This window comes from Castor canadensis, chromosome 4 (assembly GCF_047511655.1).
Source record: "Castor canadensis chromosome 4, mCasCan1.hap1v2, whole genome shotgun sequence".
NCBI classification, from domain to species: domain Eukaryota; kingdom Metazoa; phylum Chordata; class Mammalia; order Rodentia; family Castoridae; genus Castor; species Castor canadensis.
The window spans coordinates 138,405,011-138,424,865 of record NC_133389.1 but is presented as its reverse complement, the minus strand read 5'-3'; the positions used below and the strand labels follow the sequence as shown (position 1 = coordinate 138,424,865).

At 35.8% G+C, this 19,855-nt stretch overlaps 1 protein-coding gene across 1 annotated transcript in view; it reads right to left on the bottom strand.

Moving 5' to 3' along the window:
- The window catches only part of Fam171b (family with sequence similarity 171 member B), a 69,732-nt gene that overhangs the window by 5,376 nt on the left and 44,501 nt on the right, over positions 1–19,855 (bottom strand). Inside the window, exons 2-6 of the mRNA XM_074071241.1 lie at positions 16,852–17,085; positions 15,236–15,328; positions 12,076–12,234; positions 8,480–8,650; positions 5,831–5,947 (exon numbers count right to left, since the gene is read on the bottom strand). Coding sequence (XP_073927342.1) covers positions 5,831–5,947; positions 8,480–8,650; positions 12,076–12,234; positions 15,236–15,328; positions 16,852–17,085 — 774 coding nt within the window. The remainder of the gene's footprint in view (positions 1–5,830; positions 5,948–8,479; positions 8,651–12,075; positions 12,235–15,235; positions 15,329–16,851; positions 17,086–19,855) is intronic.

The window sequence follows — 19,855 nt, the reverse complement described above, 5'->3', positions numbered from 1 at the left end:
CAGCTGACTTGTTTTGACCAGTGAAATGTGGTGAACACCTCAAATGAGTTTTCATGGGGTAGCTCTGTCCTCTTTTGAAGGCACTCTAATACATGAACAGCATATCCGAGAGAGTCACTATTCCTTCAACCTGGGTTCTGCAATGAAAAAAATGTTTAACTGAACCAAGCCAAGCCCAACAGTATAGCAGTCAACCCAAACACTCATGAAATGTAAGGAGCAAATAACATTTGCTATGGCTAGCCACTGAGATAGCAGGGTTGTTTGCTACTGATTAAAGGCTAACTATTACAGAAATTAGTATCTGGATGCTGAGATACCACTATAACAAAAACCTAAAATATGTCACACTGATGTACAGGCCAGGCATCAAGCAGTAAGGATAGTTTCTCTAACTAATGTGAGCTTTGTAAGAGGTTGTGAGATACAATGTTGGTATTGAGTTACATTTGATTAGAAAAGAAATTTTAAATATAAATTTAAAAAAGAATTTTCCACAGCAAGCAAGGATATAAAGAACAGAGAGAATCCAGCCAAGCAAGGTGGCTCACACCTGTAAGCCTAGCTACTCAGAAGGGATTGGGAGGATTGCAGTTTTAGACAGCCAGGACAAAAAGTTCAGGAGACCCAATCTCAATCAGTAACATTCAGCATGGTGGTGCACACCACCCAGCTACACAGGAAACATAAGTACAGAGATTCTGGTCCAAGCCAGCCCAACCATAAATGCAAGACTCTATTGAAAATCAACTAAAAGCAAAAAGAGCTGGGGGCATGACACAAGTGAGAGAGAAGACAAGAATACTAGGACTTGAAGGATTAAAAGCTTCAACTCCTTCTGCCCGGGCTCTAGAATTAGAAGACATCATAATCTCAAATAGGCTGAGTTCAGTGGAGACAGAATGGGCTCACCCTCCTCTTATGAGAGAGACAAATGCTATATGATGAGCTTTACTGTAGTAATAGCTGGTTAATAGAACAGGATGACCAGTGTAGGCTACTAAGATCCTGCATAGGAATGAATGCCACTGGGCAACTAATCTTGAGGTAATCTTCAATGTTGCTAAGACCACATTTTTTTTCAGGAAAGTATAAACATCTACTTTACCAACTAAATTTCATTATGTACCCAAGGTTGCAGTGTGAGAAAAGTGATAGAACAAATGATTTTCTGGTAATCTCTACCATAAAAAAATGGTGGGAATAGAGATTCTGACTGCACCAAGGACACTGGAAGAGACTGAGAAATCAATTAACTGATCTTTAAGTCTACCTGTCAAGTTTTCCATCAACTAATTTGATAAAAGTAAAGTAACAACAGCAATATTAAAATATTTGGAGAAGCAGCATTGTACTGATGCATGTAGATGAGCAAGAGTGACTAATTTGGAATCCTGGTCTTGCCACTTATTTTTATATGGTCTTGGGCAAGTTTCATATCTTTGTATCTCAGCCTCCTCTTCTGTAAAGCATTAGCAACAAAAGTCATATCTAACTCATGTGGGTTGTTGTAGTTTAAATGAATTAATATTTGTGAAACACAACACTGCTTGGTCCATGAGAAGCACTCAGTAAGTGTAAGCTACACAACACCGTTGTTGCTATTGAATGAAATTCAACATTATATAACAGACACTCTAGCCACAGTTTCACAGATGGTGACTGATAATAAAGTGTGTATCATATCTAATAAGTAAATAAGTACACAACTGAATAATATATCATTTCTTTAAACAAAAAAGACATGAAAATAATTTAATCCTGCCTGCAGATTCTTAGGCAAGACCAAGAGCTGCAAAAGTCTGGATAAAATGCAGCTTCTAAGGATATATGAATATATGTTTCCACAATGGAGTGATATCAATAATTTATACTTCACAGAATTCCAACAGAACTCATTTTGGAATAGGAAGTTGTTGCTTTGGGTTTGTCCCAAATCCTGCATGTATGACAGTAGCAAAAAAGCATGAATCTGCTCTTGTCGTTTGATGATGTGGTTGCATACCTAAGAAGCTAGAATGGTAGAAAATTACAATATACCTTAATTGGAAGTACATATTTAAAACATATTAATGAACAATTCTTTTTTAAACTTTACACTCAGTCACCTACTTTACTATGCAAGTCTGAAAATTGACTTTTAAATTCTTAAATATTTTTCCCAAGGAATTCTAGAATCCAATTGTAGAATTATATTTAATATTCATTAAAATATAATTTTAAAAGCAAATTTATTATGCCATTAACCAAACTGTAACTAAAGTAAGTAAAGTAAACATCAGATACTATCTATTCTATCAAATAACTAATTTTGATTTTATAATAATACATCCTAAAATATTTAGCAACATTAGGGATTGTGACAAAAAATGTATATATATTTGGTGTCTGCCCCTGGTTCCTGGCACAGGGCTCCTAGAACCCTTGGAATTTTCTGGGTAATGAGAAAATCTTCTAATGAGGCAATTTTTGATGGGATTCTGGGTCAGGTTGGTCAGCAGAATGAAAGACAGTCATGATTAGTTTCCATGAACTTGGAAACTTCAGTCCCATTTCTAGGGAGGGTAGAAGGGCTAGAGATTGAGTTAATAATTGATCACGACTTTATGAAGAAGTATCTATAAAAATCCCTTAAAGTATGGGATTTGGACAACTTCTAGTTTGGTGAACATGTTTGTGGCCCAGCAGGGCAGTACACCCCATCACTAAGGGGTCAGAGGTTCCTATGCTGGGGAACCTTCCAACCGTACCTTATATATCTTTTCATCTGGATGTCCACCTGCATCCCTAATCATATCCTTTATTATAAATCAATAAATATGCTTCCCTGAGTTCTGGGAGCTGGTACAGCAAAGTATTCAACCCAAAAAGGGGATTGTGGGAACTTCTGATTTAAAGGCAAGTCAGAGCATAGGAAACTGGGGCTTGCTACTTGTAACTGGCATCTCAAGTGAGGGCGGTCTTGTGGGACTCCCCTTGGTATCAGAGGCTTATTCCAGGTAAACAGTGTCAGGATTACGTTAACATCCAGTGGATGTTCACTAGAATTGGAGAGGTGGTTGGTGTGAGGAAAACGCATACACATTTGCTGTCAGATGTGTTCTATGATAAGTATAAAGAAAAACAATTGGTTTTCCTTTTCAGAAATGACCATGTTTGTAACCCTTAAAATTCATGTTGATACCCCAGCCTCCAACATGATTCTATTTGGAGATAGGGCCTATAAGGAGGTAATACAGGTTAAGTGAGATCAAAAGGGTAGGTCCTTCATCAAATAGGACTGGTGTTATAATAAGAAAAGGAAGAGACACCAGAGATGTCTTTGATTCCTCATGTGCCCAGAAGAAAAGCCACATGGGAACACTACAGGATGACTGACGTCTGCAAGCCAAGAAGAGAGGCCTTGCCAATCAGTTCAGATGGCACCTGGATCTTGGACTTCCTGCTTCTGAACTATAAAAAAGTAAATTTCTGTTGTTTAAGGCAACCAGCCTGTGGCAATTATTATGGAAACTTGAGCAGACTAGTACAATATCCAACTCTCCCAGTTTATAAACAAGAAAACTAATACTAAGATAGGTAAATACCTACCTGAAGCTCACCAAGCAAAGACAGAGCTACTGTCAAGTTACCCATAGTCTAGTGGCAGAGTATGGGCTGCAGAATCCATTTTACAAAAGCGTCACTAGAAGGCCTCTATTTCAAACTAAGTGCCAATCTCACAATTCTATTTTAGTACTTTGGTCCACACAAAATATTTTCCAATAGATAAGATAGAATAGAACTTCTACCTATTTTAAAAAATAAATTTGGATTTTGTAATTCATGAAGCAATCTTATGCAAACTGATTTTTTCAGGTATATATTTAGTGCAAGTACACTTTCTATAAGACAAAATGCTCCTTAGGTTATTTTTGTTAAAAATGGAACAACTTAGATTCAGATTAGTTGAAGTATTAAATTAAACATTAATTATTCTTTTTCATCAATATTTCATTATAGTTGCAAATCCTGAATAGCATAAAGCCAGACAGCTGGCAAGACTGCATGATATTTTGCATCATGAAGAACAAAGGTAACCACCCTGTGGCTTCAGAATATATAATCTCATAAGCACCAAGTGCAAATAGAAACAAAAAAGAATATGTTTCTTGATCGCATATGGCTAATGGTCCATATTTCTCTGACTAGAATGCTAAATTCTGCTTTCACTAAATAAAGGCCTTATTATCTTTCATCATTTAAAATTCAAATCTGGCTAACATAAAATGAAGATAAAAATCAAACTGGATTAAAAATCTTTTTTCAGAAAAATAACTCTGAGAGTTTCAAAAACTATACTTGTAATAAAGTTAGATGACACAATACTGCAGAAAAACATTTAGAAAATATTATCCACTTCTTAAATCATATTGTGTATTGGGACTATGCTTTTTGTTTGGGTGGTTTTGGTTTTTCAAGACAGCATCTCACTATATAACCCAGATGGTTTCGAACTTGTAATCCTCCTGCCTCAGACTTCTGAGCGTAGGGATTACAGACATGTGCCAGCATGCCAGGCAAGACTATTCTTCACTAGCATGAAACAGCCATGTAGCAGCTGCCTTTCAGCTGGAGGATAAAATGCCTGAAAAAAAAAAATCTTCTCTGTCACAAGACAGATGGAGGAACGATATACATATTCAACTTTCAGGCCCAAATATTCACTAAATGATGCTAAAAGTTTTGCTTTGCTTTCATTCTGTAAATTATACAACCTATAAAATAAAGGAAAATGAGACAGATAACAGCTGAAAGGTAGAAAGTAGACTAGCAAAACTGGTGCAGGAAAAGGCAAGAAGCAACTTAATTTATCCCAGGAAACACACAAAAGGCCTAGAACATGGTAGCAGGATGACTATGCAACCAGTCCAGATTGGAGGAGTTTTCTTTTTTCACAAATACTTAATGGATAAAAGAAAATATGCAATGCTTGAATTCTTCAAGAATTTACTGAATGAGATGAATGTAGTTTCCCTAAATTTAAATTATCTAAATAATTTGATACCTTGTTAAATTTCAGAAAATGAAATTAATGTCTCCGAGAACATGAGCAGTTCATCACTAGTGGACAATTATTGGTTTGTGGCCAACAGCCCCCACCCACCTTCTGTTCAAAATGTCAGGTCAATTTTCATCTGGTGTGGCATCTATCTTCTCTTAAAACCGTCTGGAGACACTATTACACAAGAGCCATTCAGCCCCGCCTCACCCCAACTAAGGGATGTGCTCATGACCCAAAGGTGGGCAGTTAGATTCCTCATATGTAGAAGGATCAGGCACCACATAAGGAAAGGATTGGAAAAGACTGGAGTCAGCTGTCATGCAGCAGCAACTTGGCAAAGACAGTCAAGTCAGCCTCCTACTCATCCCCTCTGAAGTTACAGAGATTCTGGCACCTTAGCATCTGGCTCTTCAATCTTCCCTTAGATCCATAAATTCCCCACACATATTTCACCATTTTAAGATTTGTGTAAAATATTTCTGTTGCTTACAAGTGAAAGCTCTAACTGATTTGTATAGAATTTGTTCATGAAAAAAGCAAACTAAGAGAAAAAATTTGATTTGAACAAATTTCATTCTTCACACATTCAGTAGACATTATAGCTACAAGAGTTCATAGAGCCTAGTCTTTTCTTATATACTTGAAATAAAGCTAAGACTAAGAGATTAGATGCTTTTCCCCACATCATACAGCCAGTAAGTGGCAATGCTAAGAGGTCAGCTGGTATGGATTGTAGCATGCTATCTGGATTTTTAAAAGGATTGCTTTGTTTCATTTTTATAATACCTCTAGCTCCTGGAAGCGGAGCTGCTATCCAGTACCCCAAATGTGGTGCATCATAAGTCCAAATTAAATGATTGTTATATTCCTTGACCATTCCCCAGCCATGATTTACCCAAGCACCTAAAAAGGAAGATAAGTAAAAAATACCAGTTACTTAATAGTTATATATCATCAGAGTTCATAAGAGTTTGCTGACAGTGAACTGAAGAATACATTATAGGACTTTTTTTTTAAAGATTATGAAAATATATTATCGTGGCTAACACATTAAATATTCTATAGCACCTATAATTAGTATAAATTATAATATATAAATAGAGTAATTTGAATGATTTGTTATTACCAAAGAAAATAAAATTATTATAAATAAGGACGCAGACATTCTTAGAAAAATCATGACTCTCCAATTAATGTTCATCTTGTGCACACTACAATATCTCTTAGGGATTTCAGTAGTGAAATCCCAATTCAAAGGCTGGGGCTATAGCTCAGTGGTAGAGTGCTTATCTAGTACGCATGAAGCCCTGGGTCCAATCCTCAGAACTCCCTCAAAAATACCAATTCATCAACATGTGGTTATTTGTCACTTGTCCTGGGATTTATGTTTTATGGCCTTATTAAGTTATTAAACATCATTCTTATCTATTCAGTATAGTTCCTTCAGAAAAAAATATTTTAAACTTTAAAAAAATGCTATCTTTTGTACAAAGAGCATACCACAGCTATCATAAGTTTGGTGTATATTTGTACTCTGGTTTATTGATTTCTTATAGTAAATTATCTATATTATGTAAAATTGTGGTATTTTTTATTTTAATTTACACATTTGTGAATATTTATTTATAGGACATAGTATGGTAATTTCATAGATGAATACAATGTGTAATGAGAAAATCAGGGTAATTAGCATTTTTATCTTTTCAAATAGTCTCCATTTTATGGGAACTTTTGGATTTGTCTAGTATTTTGGAATACATAATAAATTGTCATACGCAATAGTTACCCTACTGTACCATGGGGCACTAAAACTAATTCCTCCTGTCAACCTATTTTTGATACTTCTATATTTATTGCAGCATTACTCACAATAGTCAAGATATGGAATCAATCAAGGTAGCCATCAGTGGACGAATGGATAAGAAAATATGGTATATAAACACAATGGACTGTTAGTCATCCATAAAAAGGATGAAATCCTGTCATTTTCAGCAACATAAAAAGTGTTTTTAATAAGGTAAAGAAACTTGAAATGACAGAAAAGGGTCAATCTATTGCCTTTAAATATTACAGTAACGTTAACCACTGCATATGTGATAAATTCAGAAATTTTGTCACTGAAAGGCACACCAGAGACAAAGGCTCTTGCCGGGAGGAACAATCAGAAGTCAGAGCTTGGACAGCACATATTCTTCTTTAAGGTGCTTTAAAAAACTGTCTCACTCAACAAATTAGGAACTGAGCTCCACTAAAATAATGTGAATGACTTGTTCCAAATGGTATTGCTGGTAAATGGATAGGCATAGAATCTTAGTGATTTAAATAGCTTATTTTCACTATTACTTTTATGGTTTCTATTCTTAGGAACATAGAAATACTACTGCTAGCACTTTGTGTGGTTTTTTGGCCTTAATAGTCACCCTTCCGGTTACAGTGAATCTCATTCCAAATTTCCCCTGAGGATCTACCACTCCCTATTCTCAGTCTATATGATTAGTCTGGGCTCCATCCCATGTCCAACATGTAGACTAATCCTAAATAAATGTATGTATTCTACTTGCAGGACACAAAGACTAACTCTAAAATGGGAATGCAAACTCCATTTTATAACTGCAGGGAATCCAAGGGCTTCTTCTGTGACTTCTAGAATAAAGAATCTCTCTTTTCTATTGGACTTCAGGCTGGGTAGACGTAAAGCTCAAAAGCTAGAGCACCAGTGCTCTGAAGGGAAGTCTTTCCCTAGAAAGAAGGGTGTTGACATTGAGAAAACTCAGGAGACAGAAGGAGAGAAACCAAACCCAAGAAACTGTCCAGGGCTCGGTAGCATGCTTTGCCTAAGGCAATCATACTGTGAACTTCTCAGTTGTGAACTTATCACACACATCACACCCCCCACACACATCTTTTTTTTGTAACATAGATTCCTTCCTTATTTACATAAGAACACAAGAAGAAAACCAAGGGAAGCTGAGGAGGAAAAAATGCTTCTAGTTGCCATTTAGGAGACAAAACACTGGGAGCAAACTTAGTGCCTAAAGTTGTTTGGGGGAAATACTCACTCCTCCTGTCTCTTATTAACATAATACTTATTTTCATGAAATTAGCATACATTTATCAATTGCCTTAACCCAGTTTTTAGATAAGCTCATATTACCTCTCAAAAGAGTCATATGAGGATAAACAATTTTTAAAAAACTTTTAAAAACAATTTCTGCCTCAGAACGTTGGAAGATGGCAAGTCAGCATGAGTAACGGGGGTTCTGACATAATATACTGGTGTCACTTCCCCCATCAAAGTGAAGTCAATATTGGTCACTAAAAATGCACACAAAATTGTAATACTACCAAAAACCTAGAGTTATATCAAACTCTAAGATAAAATGTACAAGTATTCAAAAGAAAAATACTGAAAATGTTTTCACCTAGCTAACATACCTGTGTTCATGTCAAATGTCCACGCAGGCATGCGATCCCCGACATTTATGTCATTTTTATGTAGAAGGGGAAGAGAAAGTTGAATGGAGCCATCCACCTTTAATTCTTTTCCTCCAGAGTATATTTTCACACATATTGCAGCAAGAGGAGTTAATTCAATGTGTTCAAAACCTAAAAAAGAAGACAATTTATTAAAATCATGTGTAAACAGAGGTTGCATTTACATAATAAATTATTATGGGTCTAAAATATCTAGTTCCTCTACTTCGCCAGTGTTATCCATTGCAATATCAAATAGTTATTGACTCCACGCTAAGGATTTTTAAAATATACTTTCAAAATATTTCATAAATAACATAGACTACACATTGTAACACTGACAAATCAGTATGAGCCTAAGTTATCTAACTCAGTCATGTGGTAGAAGGTGCTGGAATTCAAGAGTATTTTTAACAACCTAAAAACCAACAACCAAAAAGGAAAAACCCACTTCCACTAATATCAAATAAAAACTTCACTATACCACATCATCATTGGTGCAGATGAAACTTCTGGGTCTCCTTCTTCCAAAGACCATCTATTTCCAGGAGAGCTAGAACCAACAGACCCACCTGCACTCCTTATGCAAAAAGCACTCAATCAAAATACAATTTTTATTGGTTAAGTTTGGCAATTAAATGCACAACAAAATTATTATGCAATATCATTATTTGATAAAGATTATATGCCTTGATATAAACTTAACATAATTGAACGAGTATAAACTGATTTCAAATATTAATTATATATCAAAATGCCAAGCACTGAAAAGTAGAAAGCAAGCAGGTTAAGAGAAGAATTGATCTTACTGTTTTCCTAAGTTTCAAGGATTTGATTATGTAATTATAGTATGTTTTCTGAAATAGCAGGAGCTCCCTGTAGATTTCTATTACTATGGGGAAAAAAAGTAGAAGTACCTTTGTTTTTGAAATATTAGTAATGGCAAATGAAGTTATAACGTACACCAGCATATTTACAATGAAGAAAAATATGATCACAGACATTTAAATTACAATACTAATTTCTATAAATAATTTGATAATTTCAGATTTTCTAAGTAATGTACTAACACATTAAAAATAGAGAAGATGGATATGGTGCTGTAATCCCAACACTTGGGAGGCTGAGGTCAGAATATAGACAGTGTAAAGCCAAGGAAAAGTCAGATAAAATATATTTTTTATATATTATTTGTTTTTTGCTTAAACTTTTTAAGTTTTGGTTTCAAAGCTAGTTTTGTTGTTCATTTAACAAATATTTATAAGGCACCTACTGGAACCACACATTCATATGGGTCCCAAAGATACAGTGAGCACATGATTTCTTATGTATAGCTGTAAGAAAAAAAATAAATATATGTCGATTGGTAAGATATCATTACTGCCAAAAATCCTTTTTCTCATTTCTTTACTGATGAATGTAAATGCATGATAATCTAGAAAGGCAATAAATTAAGTGATCAAGGAAAGATGCTCTCAGGAGGGAAATCTGAGCTGTGACCAAATGATAAGGGGCCACCCATGCAAAGAACTCAGAGAAGAGTTTTCCAGGCAGAATAAACAAGTACAAAGCTTTCAAATCAGAAGTGATCCTGGCAGACATGAGAAAGAAAGGCAGCCAAGAGGCTGAGAGCAGTAGAGGACAGAGGCAATAGTGTAAGGCCTTGCAGGCCATAAAGAAGAGTTCTTGTTATCACTACTACTACCATCAGGCCTAAGTTTTCAGTGAACAGTCAAGGCAGCTATTAGCTTATTGTAATTTTTCAATTAACTATAAAAGAATTCGCTGTAGGAAACTGCCTAAAATAGTAATATCAGATGACCAAAATAATGTTGAACATATGCACAAACAGAGCATTATATAATCTGTTAAGTAACTATATATGTTAAATGACTTCAACTGCTTTAACCCTTCCCCTCAGCTCACAACCTACAGGCATTGAGACCTATTTGAGATAATATGAACTCAAAGGAGGAGTAAAGAAAGAATAGTGCAAGGGGGGAAGGGAATGAAAGATGATGAGAAGGAGAAAAGAAAACTTTTGTTAAAGAACACTTTTAGACTCAGAGCTCTAGAACTATGCAATCCAATACAGGGGCCACTAGCTACATGTGGCTATTTAAACGAAATCCATCCTTGGTGCATGAGTCACATTTCATGTGGCTACCATGCTGGACAGAGCAGAACATTCTCAGTTGGCAGCCCTGCTCTAGAATTTTTTAAGTCATAGCAGTATTCCCAGGATAATCAAAACATTTAATGAGTAATCTTGAAAGTAGGTAGTAGAGGAATGTTGAGAGGCAGACATTCCCATTATGACTCCTTCCCATTGAATTTAATGAATCTGGTTCACAATTGCCTTCCCAAAAAAGCTTCATTTGGGGTGTATTAGGACCACTCATGTAAATGCTTTCTATTTTAGTTTGACTTATATCTGAAAAATCTTGTCAGATGTCCTAGATTGCCTTCCTCAAGAAGCAGCTCATGGGATAATTAAGCACAAACTGTTTATTGGTAAGGTAATCCTAAGGAAGCACCTACCACTAAGGAAGTGGAAGCATAATACAGAAGAAAGAAGGAAGCCAACACAGGACATGTTCATGATCAGGTTATCATGGTGGCAGCCCCAGTTCAGTCCCTTTAGGAAGAGAAGCTGCCTCAGAATTGTCCTAGCCAAAGCAAGGAAATTGGAGCATTTAAGTATCAACTCTTGACTGCCTGTGTTAGAACCAGGTCTACTTCTTGGACCAGGGAATGCCCTCAGGCAGCCATAGATCTGTGCAGTGGGAAACAGGCTTGTGACAAAAGAGTGGGGGGTCTTGTCACTGGGGTGCTAATGGCATCAGCTATAGCAGGTTAAGAAATACCACCAACTAACCAAGAGACATATTTGCCCTTACTACTCCTACTTATGGATGCCACCAAATGAAATGAACCAAAAATTTGACATTTTCGTCTAGAACCATCAAAATTACAGATTGAATTTTAAACAAAGAAGTTTCAGTTATGTTTCAATGAGGGATAGACATAGTGGAACAAATGTAGATGTCTTTTAAAATAAGTGCAAAATTCCATCCTTAACTTTTAAATCATGTCAGCCTACTATATATATTGAAGCTATTGACTCTAGAAAAGATGCCTTTTCAAGACTCATATTTGACTCAGAAAAAATGCTAATAAATTGAAAGAAAACACTGTAATAGCTTAATCAAATCTATAAACTTGATAAACTTTTTATATCTCAACAATCATTGGTACTTCTCATCAGGTTAGTAAGATTGCTTATCTGCTTTGGGTCAAAGGAAATAAAATTTCCATTAATTTAAAATAATGACTACTAAAGACTTTGGTATGATCATTGTTGCATTTGGTACAAGGGAATTGCTTATACATATTCTAATAACTAGATCTATGTTTCAAAAGTGACATGTATTCTCCAAAACTTAAATGAAAATCAAATTTCTAACTAAATATTTAAATAAGAAGTATTTGGTGAAAGATTTGTATGTCAATGTTTCTTATAAATAGGATTATATTATGTAAAAACTAGAAAGTACCTGGTTTATTGAGAGTAATTCCAGTCGTATACAGAAAATTGTCAACTTTCAAAAGCTGTTGTAGAACTGTAAGATAGCCAGTAACATTCCTAATATGATGGTTGTCAGGAAGTTTAATTAAGGCTTTTGAAAACTGAACACTTGGTTGAGATTTGGCATCTGGAATAAAGGAAATCCCATTAGCAAATACAGAAAATGCATAATAAGCATACATCATTGGTCAGGACATTTTACTTTGAAGGACAAAGTTACAATTATTTCTAATATCACTAATATCTTCTCATATAATTATTATTTTAAATTTAGAGCTGACTAAGTAAGAAATGTCCCTCATTTTAAACCACACAAAGCACCTTTGTATTAAAGACTGCTTGATTCTGCTGCCCAGAATTACTTCACCCTTTTTTTTTTATTTCACTTTAGAGGACCACACACTGACCCATGAGGTTCTCTTAGGGTTTCATTTCTGTAATTGGAGCGGGGTTGATGATGTTTGCCAAAAGGAGCTGAAACCAATCCAAACATCTCTATTCTCTTGGCCAAAATGATTTGTTCAATAATGGACCTTGTCCCAAGCATAGTTAATGAGATGAAACATGAGTTTTGTTTGGATTCAGCAAAGTAAGTCTTGCTTGTTGCCCTCAGTGGATTTTATGTGAGCAGGTATATAGCTGGGAGTTTCAACAGCCATCTTGTAACCCCAAATGAGAACTCTTTTGAACATGGAGGCAATATTTAAAGAGTGGAGAGTTGAGGGAGAAAGAAAACCTAGTTTTCAATTATTTCATTTGAATTCCTAAACAACAAAAAAAAACTTTCCTTGAGCATATGCTACTATAGCATGAGTTTTCAGCAACTTGCAACAAAAGGCATCTTTAATGATATTCAGACACTCACTAAGTGGGTAAGCTTCTCTATTAGATAGATAATCATACATCAAAAGTCACCTAAATGCTAAGTTACTCAATTTATAAATATTTTATAATTTTAATAACTTTGAATTAACTATCCTCTGACATTTATCAAGTAAGAACTCGGTGACAATACTGATATTTCTGTAACCAACATTATTTAAAAAGTCAAGATCAAATCATTAAAATTAAAAATTAATCAGGACCTGGAAGTGAGGGGGAGTTGAGGGAAGAGGGAGTGGGTGGGGGGGTAAGTTGGGGGGGAGGTAAGGTTTCTTCACAATGCATGCACATGTGAAGAAACAAATAAAAAAATTTTATCAGGAACATAAGCTTTGCTTTGGACTTTAATAAGGTTACTTATAAGGGTAGAAGAAATTAGTTTAAAATCATTAAGATAAAAAGTGTCAACTTAAAGAGTTGTAAACAAAAAAAATCAATAATGTAAGGTAATTCTCAAAATCAATTTCTAGTTTATTTTTTATGTATGAAGCTAAAAAAAAGATACCTGGGAGACAGTTAAATACAAACAACATAATTATAATATACCTTCTTAGTTGGTTAAATTATTTGAGGGAATAATCTGATACCTTTGGATGCCTTATAAAGTATTATCTACAACTTACCCTTTTAAAATATGAATTATATTGCAGATACAAATTTTTTACAAATGAAAACATGCACTCTATGCAAAATATCTAGCTGAGTTTCTCTAAGGTTTTGTACATTCCTAGAACTTTTAACTTCTGTTATTTTTTTACCACAAATACATTCACACACACTACACATAATCCCATTATATAAACTGAACACCTTCCTGATTATTTTATATAATTTAAAAAGTGAAAATACATTCTCTATGGAAAGATATAACATCATCAGAAACATGGATCCTTTCATGCTTGCTTTTACCAATAGGTACCTCTGAGGGAAATAAAACAGCAAAAGGAAGTGACCTGAGAATTCAAGGGGGACTCACAATGTTCTCTTAGGGACCTGCCAACACATAGCCACTACTGTCCAGGAAAATGAACACTCCTCATTGCTTCGTATGGTGGAAAAGGGATGGTACAGGACAGACTCATGTATTCCAGCAGAAAGTACAATTTCTAATGGGTTTGAAGAGGCCAGAAAGGTGCAAAACAAGACCAAAAAAAAATAAATAAAACACTAAACTGGGACTATGGAGAAGCTGATTCATTTTCAGCCCCAGTAGCATAAAATGTGACCTCTTTGCAGACGTGGTTTCTATGGACTTTCCATTCTCTGCTCACAACTCTATACTCACCATTCTGCCATATACCAGCAAAATCACTGGTTCAAAATTCTGCTAAGTGCCTTGACTTCTCAAGAAGTCAAGAAGGTCACAGCCTCCCTCAGTAAATTGTTCCAAGATTAATCAAGCTCTAGTTCCATTTTTGCAAATAACTGTGAAATTACTTTCAAGAATAAAAGTATTCTTGTTTGGTACTTTAGAAATGTTAGCTTCTAACAATATGAAAAAAAAAAACTTTCATAAAAAGTACTTTTATCATGCCTCTGTTACTGGACTCCACCTTGAGGATTTTGTACCTTTACCAATCATTTCCAAACTTGACCAATTTGAAATAAGCAAATTGCTGTCATTTATAAAGACATCATATTGTAGGTAGTAAAAGAGTCACAGAATGCTGGTGTTTCTCCTAAGCGCCAATGAAAGTGAGATAAAGCTCAAGCAGTGATTTTCATGGTTGGTAAAGCACAGTTGAAGGACACAGCTAGTATTCTTTCTCTTGGGAAGTGCAAGTAGGGCAAATCACGCCTGGCAGCAGATACACAACTACCTAGACTCATGTCTCTCCAGCTCAGGCAGCAAGATTAACCCAGGAGACAGGAATGGAAATGACCTGCATTAGAGAGCCCCAATGTCTGAGCAGTGTGTATCCTGTCCTTTCCTAATCTCATCAGCCACTAAAGCCCTGGTTGGAGATGTGATTTGGAGACAAGGACAGACAGCTCTTTCCAGTATTTCCTAAAGTCAAATATTCTCATGGGGGTGGAGGTTAAAATAGTAAAAGAGACAGTTATTCCCAGTACACAAAAAATACCTACTGTAGTTCTACAGTAAGATAAGAGTCAGTTTAGGTCAATTTATAGTCAACACAAGTCATCACTGATTAATTTATATTTTTCCCAAGTTATAATCAACATTGATTCACTTACATAATAATCACCATGTTTCCTTACTAAGAAAGAAGAATTGCACTTACCAGCAAATTTTCCAGTAATCAAAACAGTGTCTTCAAATAGCCATATATTTGCTTGGCTTTGTGGGAACAGCGAAAGTGTAACTGATGAATATACTGTGAAATATTGCATAATTAAGATACTTAACGTGAGGGACAAAATCCAGACAAGTACAGTTCTGTTATACAAAGTCCTAAAAAGTAGGCAAAAAAGCAAACTACTTGATGGGAAGATCAATTAAAAACACAGAAAGAATTAATATAAAATATGGTGGAGATAAAGAGAAGACAATGAAGTGAAATTTTACTGATATTTTCCATTATAAATAGGAGTTTGAACCAAGGTGACTAATGTGTTATAACTGGCCCCAAATATAAATGATCAAGTCAAGTGCTAGAATAGCTCCGTCCTTTACTCTGTATAATTGTTACTTGTTATTTGGTTCTTAGGGTTTAAATAAAGAACTTTCTTCTCTCCATGATTCAGTATTCTCTAGAGAGAGATGACACCTACTTTTCATATAAGAACACAATGCCTGTGGGGTAGGTAAGGGAGGGGGTGGGGGAAGGGGAGAGAAATGACCCAAACATTATATGCACATATGAACAAAAAAAAAAATCTATAGAAAAAAAAAAGAACACAATGCTCTTCTGCTTGGCATTAGCAGAGGAGAAAACAATCTCTCTCTCTCTCTCTCTCTCTCTCTCTCTCTCTCTCTCTCTCTCACACACACACACACACACACACACACACACAAACACAGAGGCAACCTTTAGTAGGAATGCAGGATGGGGCTGAACCTGCTTACAAGAGTAGGTGCCTGACATAACCAGTGGATGCAGATCATCTGAAAGCCTCCTTAGAAGGAAAAATGCCTTCATAATTTCTATGGTCTCAATGTTCATGTCCCCCTAAAATTCATATGGTGAAGTCCTAACACCCAACATGATAGCATTAAGAGGCAGAGTCTTTTGGGTAGCAATTAGTTCAAGAGGGCAGAGCCTTTGTGAATAAGACTGGTACCCTGAAAAAAAATTGGTTTAGCCAGGCATGGTGGTACATGACTATAATCCCAACACTCAGGAAGCTGAGGCAGGAGGATTACAAATTTGAGGCCACCCTGTGTTATGTAAATGAGGCCCTATCTCATTTTTTGAAAGAGAGAGAGGAATTTAAAAAATCAGCTTAAGAGAACTCATTGCCTCTTCCACTATGTAAGGACACAGCAGGAAGGTGCTATCCATGAAGCAGAGAACAGGCCCTCACCACACCCCAAATCTGCTGGATCTTCATCTTGTGCTTCCCAGACTCCAGAACTGTGAGAATAAAATTTCTGTGGTTTATAAGCCACCCTATGTATGGTGTTTTCCTATAACAGCCCAAGCAGAATAAATAATGTTTTCTTCAAACTGGCCCTCCCTTCTAGCCCTCTTATATGGACTTCTCTTAGACATTCTCAATTTTAGATTACCAAAATAAGACATCCCAAAAACAGAAGGGAAAATTTTATTTACAGGGCTGAAGGCAAGACTCAAGCAGTAGAACTCTTCCCGCACAATCGTGAAGCCCTGAGTTCAAACCCCAGCACTGCCAGAAGAAATTACATTTGGTGATTGCAAAACACAGTTTAGGTGCTTACTTGGCATTCTTCCAGTCTTCCAAGGTAGAGGTGTCAATACATAGCCATCTTTATAAGCAATAATGGTTAAGCTGAGGCCTAGTTTATAGGGCACTTTAATCAACACTGCTCCATTGTTTTTAGTTACTGTGGAATTTGTCTTGGTGTAATTCACAAATACTTCTACAACTGCTTGACTCAGGTACTGACGACTGATGATGTCATTCACCTGGACTTTCAGCATAAATACAGATACTGGAAGAGAAAAAGCCAGAAAACGCAGTGTGTTCAATCCTATAGTGTACAGCACCATACCTTAAACTGTCATGAAACACATCAGAATAACAGTGAAAACCTCGTTTGTTCTTGTTTTTGTTTTGGTGGTACTAGAGTTTTAACTCAGGGCCTTGCGCTTGCTAGGCTGGCTCACCACCAGTTGAGCTATGCCCCTACCCCTTTTCACTTTAGTTAGTGTTTAGATAGGGCTTCAAGGTTTGTGCAAGGCCAGCTTAGGACCACAATCTTCCTACATACACCTCTCATGTAGCTGGGACTACAGATGTGCACCACCACACCCAACTTTTTGATTGAGATGGGAGTCTCATTAACTTTTTGCCCAGGCTGGTCTCAAACCATGATCCTCTCAATCTCTACCTCCAGAGTAGCTGGGATTACATGTGTGTACCACCATGCCCAGCAAAACTGTTTTCAAATTTAAGAAATAGACTCTGATTGGTACATAAAACAAAATGGTAAAAACATTCCAACAAATTCATCATTATTCCTAGAACTATTTAAATTTGAATATTTATTACTAACAAGGCACATTGTTACTCCATTTCACCTATGAGATAAAAGGAGAGCAATGCGTAACAAGACAGAGATTTCCTCTTCAGGAAAACGCATTTTGATTTTGTCTCAACTCACTCTAACGTTATCAAATTATGTAGATTTAATACCAATTCCAAATGTAGTTCAAGTCTTGGAACAAAGTGTCATCTAACAAACCCATCAGTGCACAGCCGGCTCCTTTATTTTGTTCTACTGCATAGAGAGCAGGGGATCCTTTTCTGTTCTAAATGTACACAGTAATAAAACACATTTTCTCCAAAACACCAAAATCATTTTTGCATTAATTGTAAGAGAAAACATACCAACTTAACTTGCAGACAAAGAGAATTGAAGCTGGTTTCTAATTAAACCTCTGGTCTTACACTTCAAGTACAAATCTTGACAATGTGTTTGCTGGGTTTATCAATGATAATGCTTGGCAAAAAAATTTAAAAAAACCACAAGAACTGTACCACCATGAAAATGCCTTTACGAGCATGTGTCACAATATCTTTGCAAAGAAATTTTCTATTCCCCTGTAAGAGGGCTCTGCAGTCATCAAGATCCATCTCTGCCATTCATTAGATGTGTGATCTTGGGTAAATTACTCACCTCTCCAAGTCCAAATGCTCATTTCAAATATTGGGAGAACAGTGATAATTTAAGATAACAAAACGAAAGAATGCAAATAATATGCCTGTTGGTTAAGATGATTACCAGTAATGATAATTATTATTCCACGTTAGAGTTCACTTTACAAACATTACAGGACATTGATAAGAAATACCTCACAAGGATTGACTATGTTGCTCTACATTTACCTACACAAACCCATTTTTACTTAAATAATTTTTATGAAGGATAGCATGTAAAGTAAAAAATCATAGTCAATGTTGACTAAGCCTCAATATTGCTAAAAAAAATTGCCATTATGCCTCTTCTATTCTAAATATGCTAAACTAGACCTTAAATTGTTTTTATATCATAGCAAAGAAATTTTAAACACAATCAGAACCAATTAATAATCACTCAGTCCCAGGGAAGGGACAATTTAGCAACTTAAAAAATAAAATAGCCCTGATCCTTTCAAGAATTCCAAACTGAGATTAAGTGTTGCACTACTAAAATTAACTCAGATTATATATTATTGCAATCATGATTGAGAATTTTAATTCTTCTTTGACATCAATTAAAAGAAAAAAGAAAAGTATCCCCTGATCCTCATCCCCACCCCCCACACACACATGCCAAAACATGGCCTCAAACTTAAATGGGAAATACAACTCTTGGGTTAAAAAAACCAAAATGTTGTAATACACAGGACATGATAGCTTCTAAACAAAATGTATGGGTCTATCTTGTGCAAAACAAAGAGCATCAAGGACAAATAGCTGGTGCTCAATTCAGAATAATTCCCTCAGCCACCCAATTCCTACTCCCCTTGTCAAAATTTATTGAGTCACTGGCATAAAACACCCAACTAACGCAAGCTAGACCATCGATCTGGACCTTACAATGTGAGTAAAGATACAGAGGATGCTGGCTACTGGAACTGAGCTATCCTAGAGAGTCTGTGTGCTCCTATAGTGTGATACCAGCACCACCCTGGTCCCTTTCCTTCCAGAAATGGGATTGTGCAGCCCCTGTGGCTGATCTGTGAGGTCCATTGTAACCTCCTGTGAAATCCCTTTACTGTAGTTAGGGTCAGTTTCTGTTGCTTATCATAATTTGTTTCTGTTGTTTGCTATTAAAGCATCTTAAATGATGTAAGGTACACTTTAAATATAGAATATTTTATTAATAGGCCACTCTACATGGCATAAATGATAGTGAAGGAAGTTGGGAAGGGGTAATGGCTCAAGTGGTAGAGCACTTGCCTTGCATGCCCTGGGCTCAATCCCCAATGCTGGAAAATTAAAATTAAAAAAAAGGAAACACGGATAGTACAAGTCTAGTATCAGATACAGAAACTATGATAAAAGACTGGATATAACTAAAAGTTAAAGGAATTACCTACTTAAATTTGAAAAAGGATTTATTCAACCAATGTACCTAAAATGGCTCCTTCAAAATCATATTAAGAAATGAGATGCAACAGGAAGATTTTTTAATTCATTTGCTTAAAACGGCAATTTCAGAAATTCTCATAACCTTTGGATTTGCAGACAAATTCTAATGTGTGGTTAAGATCTTA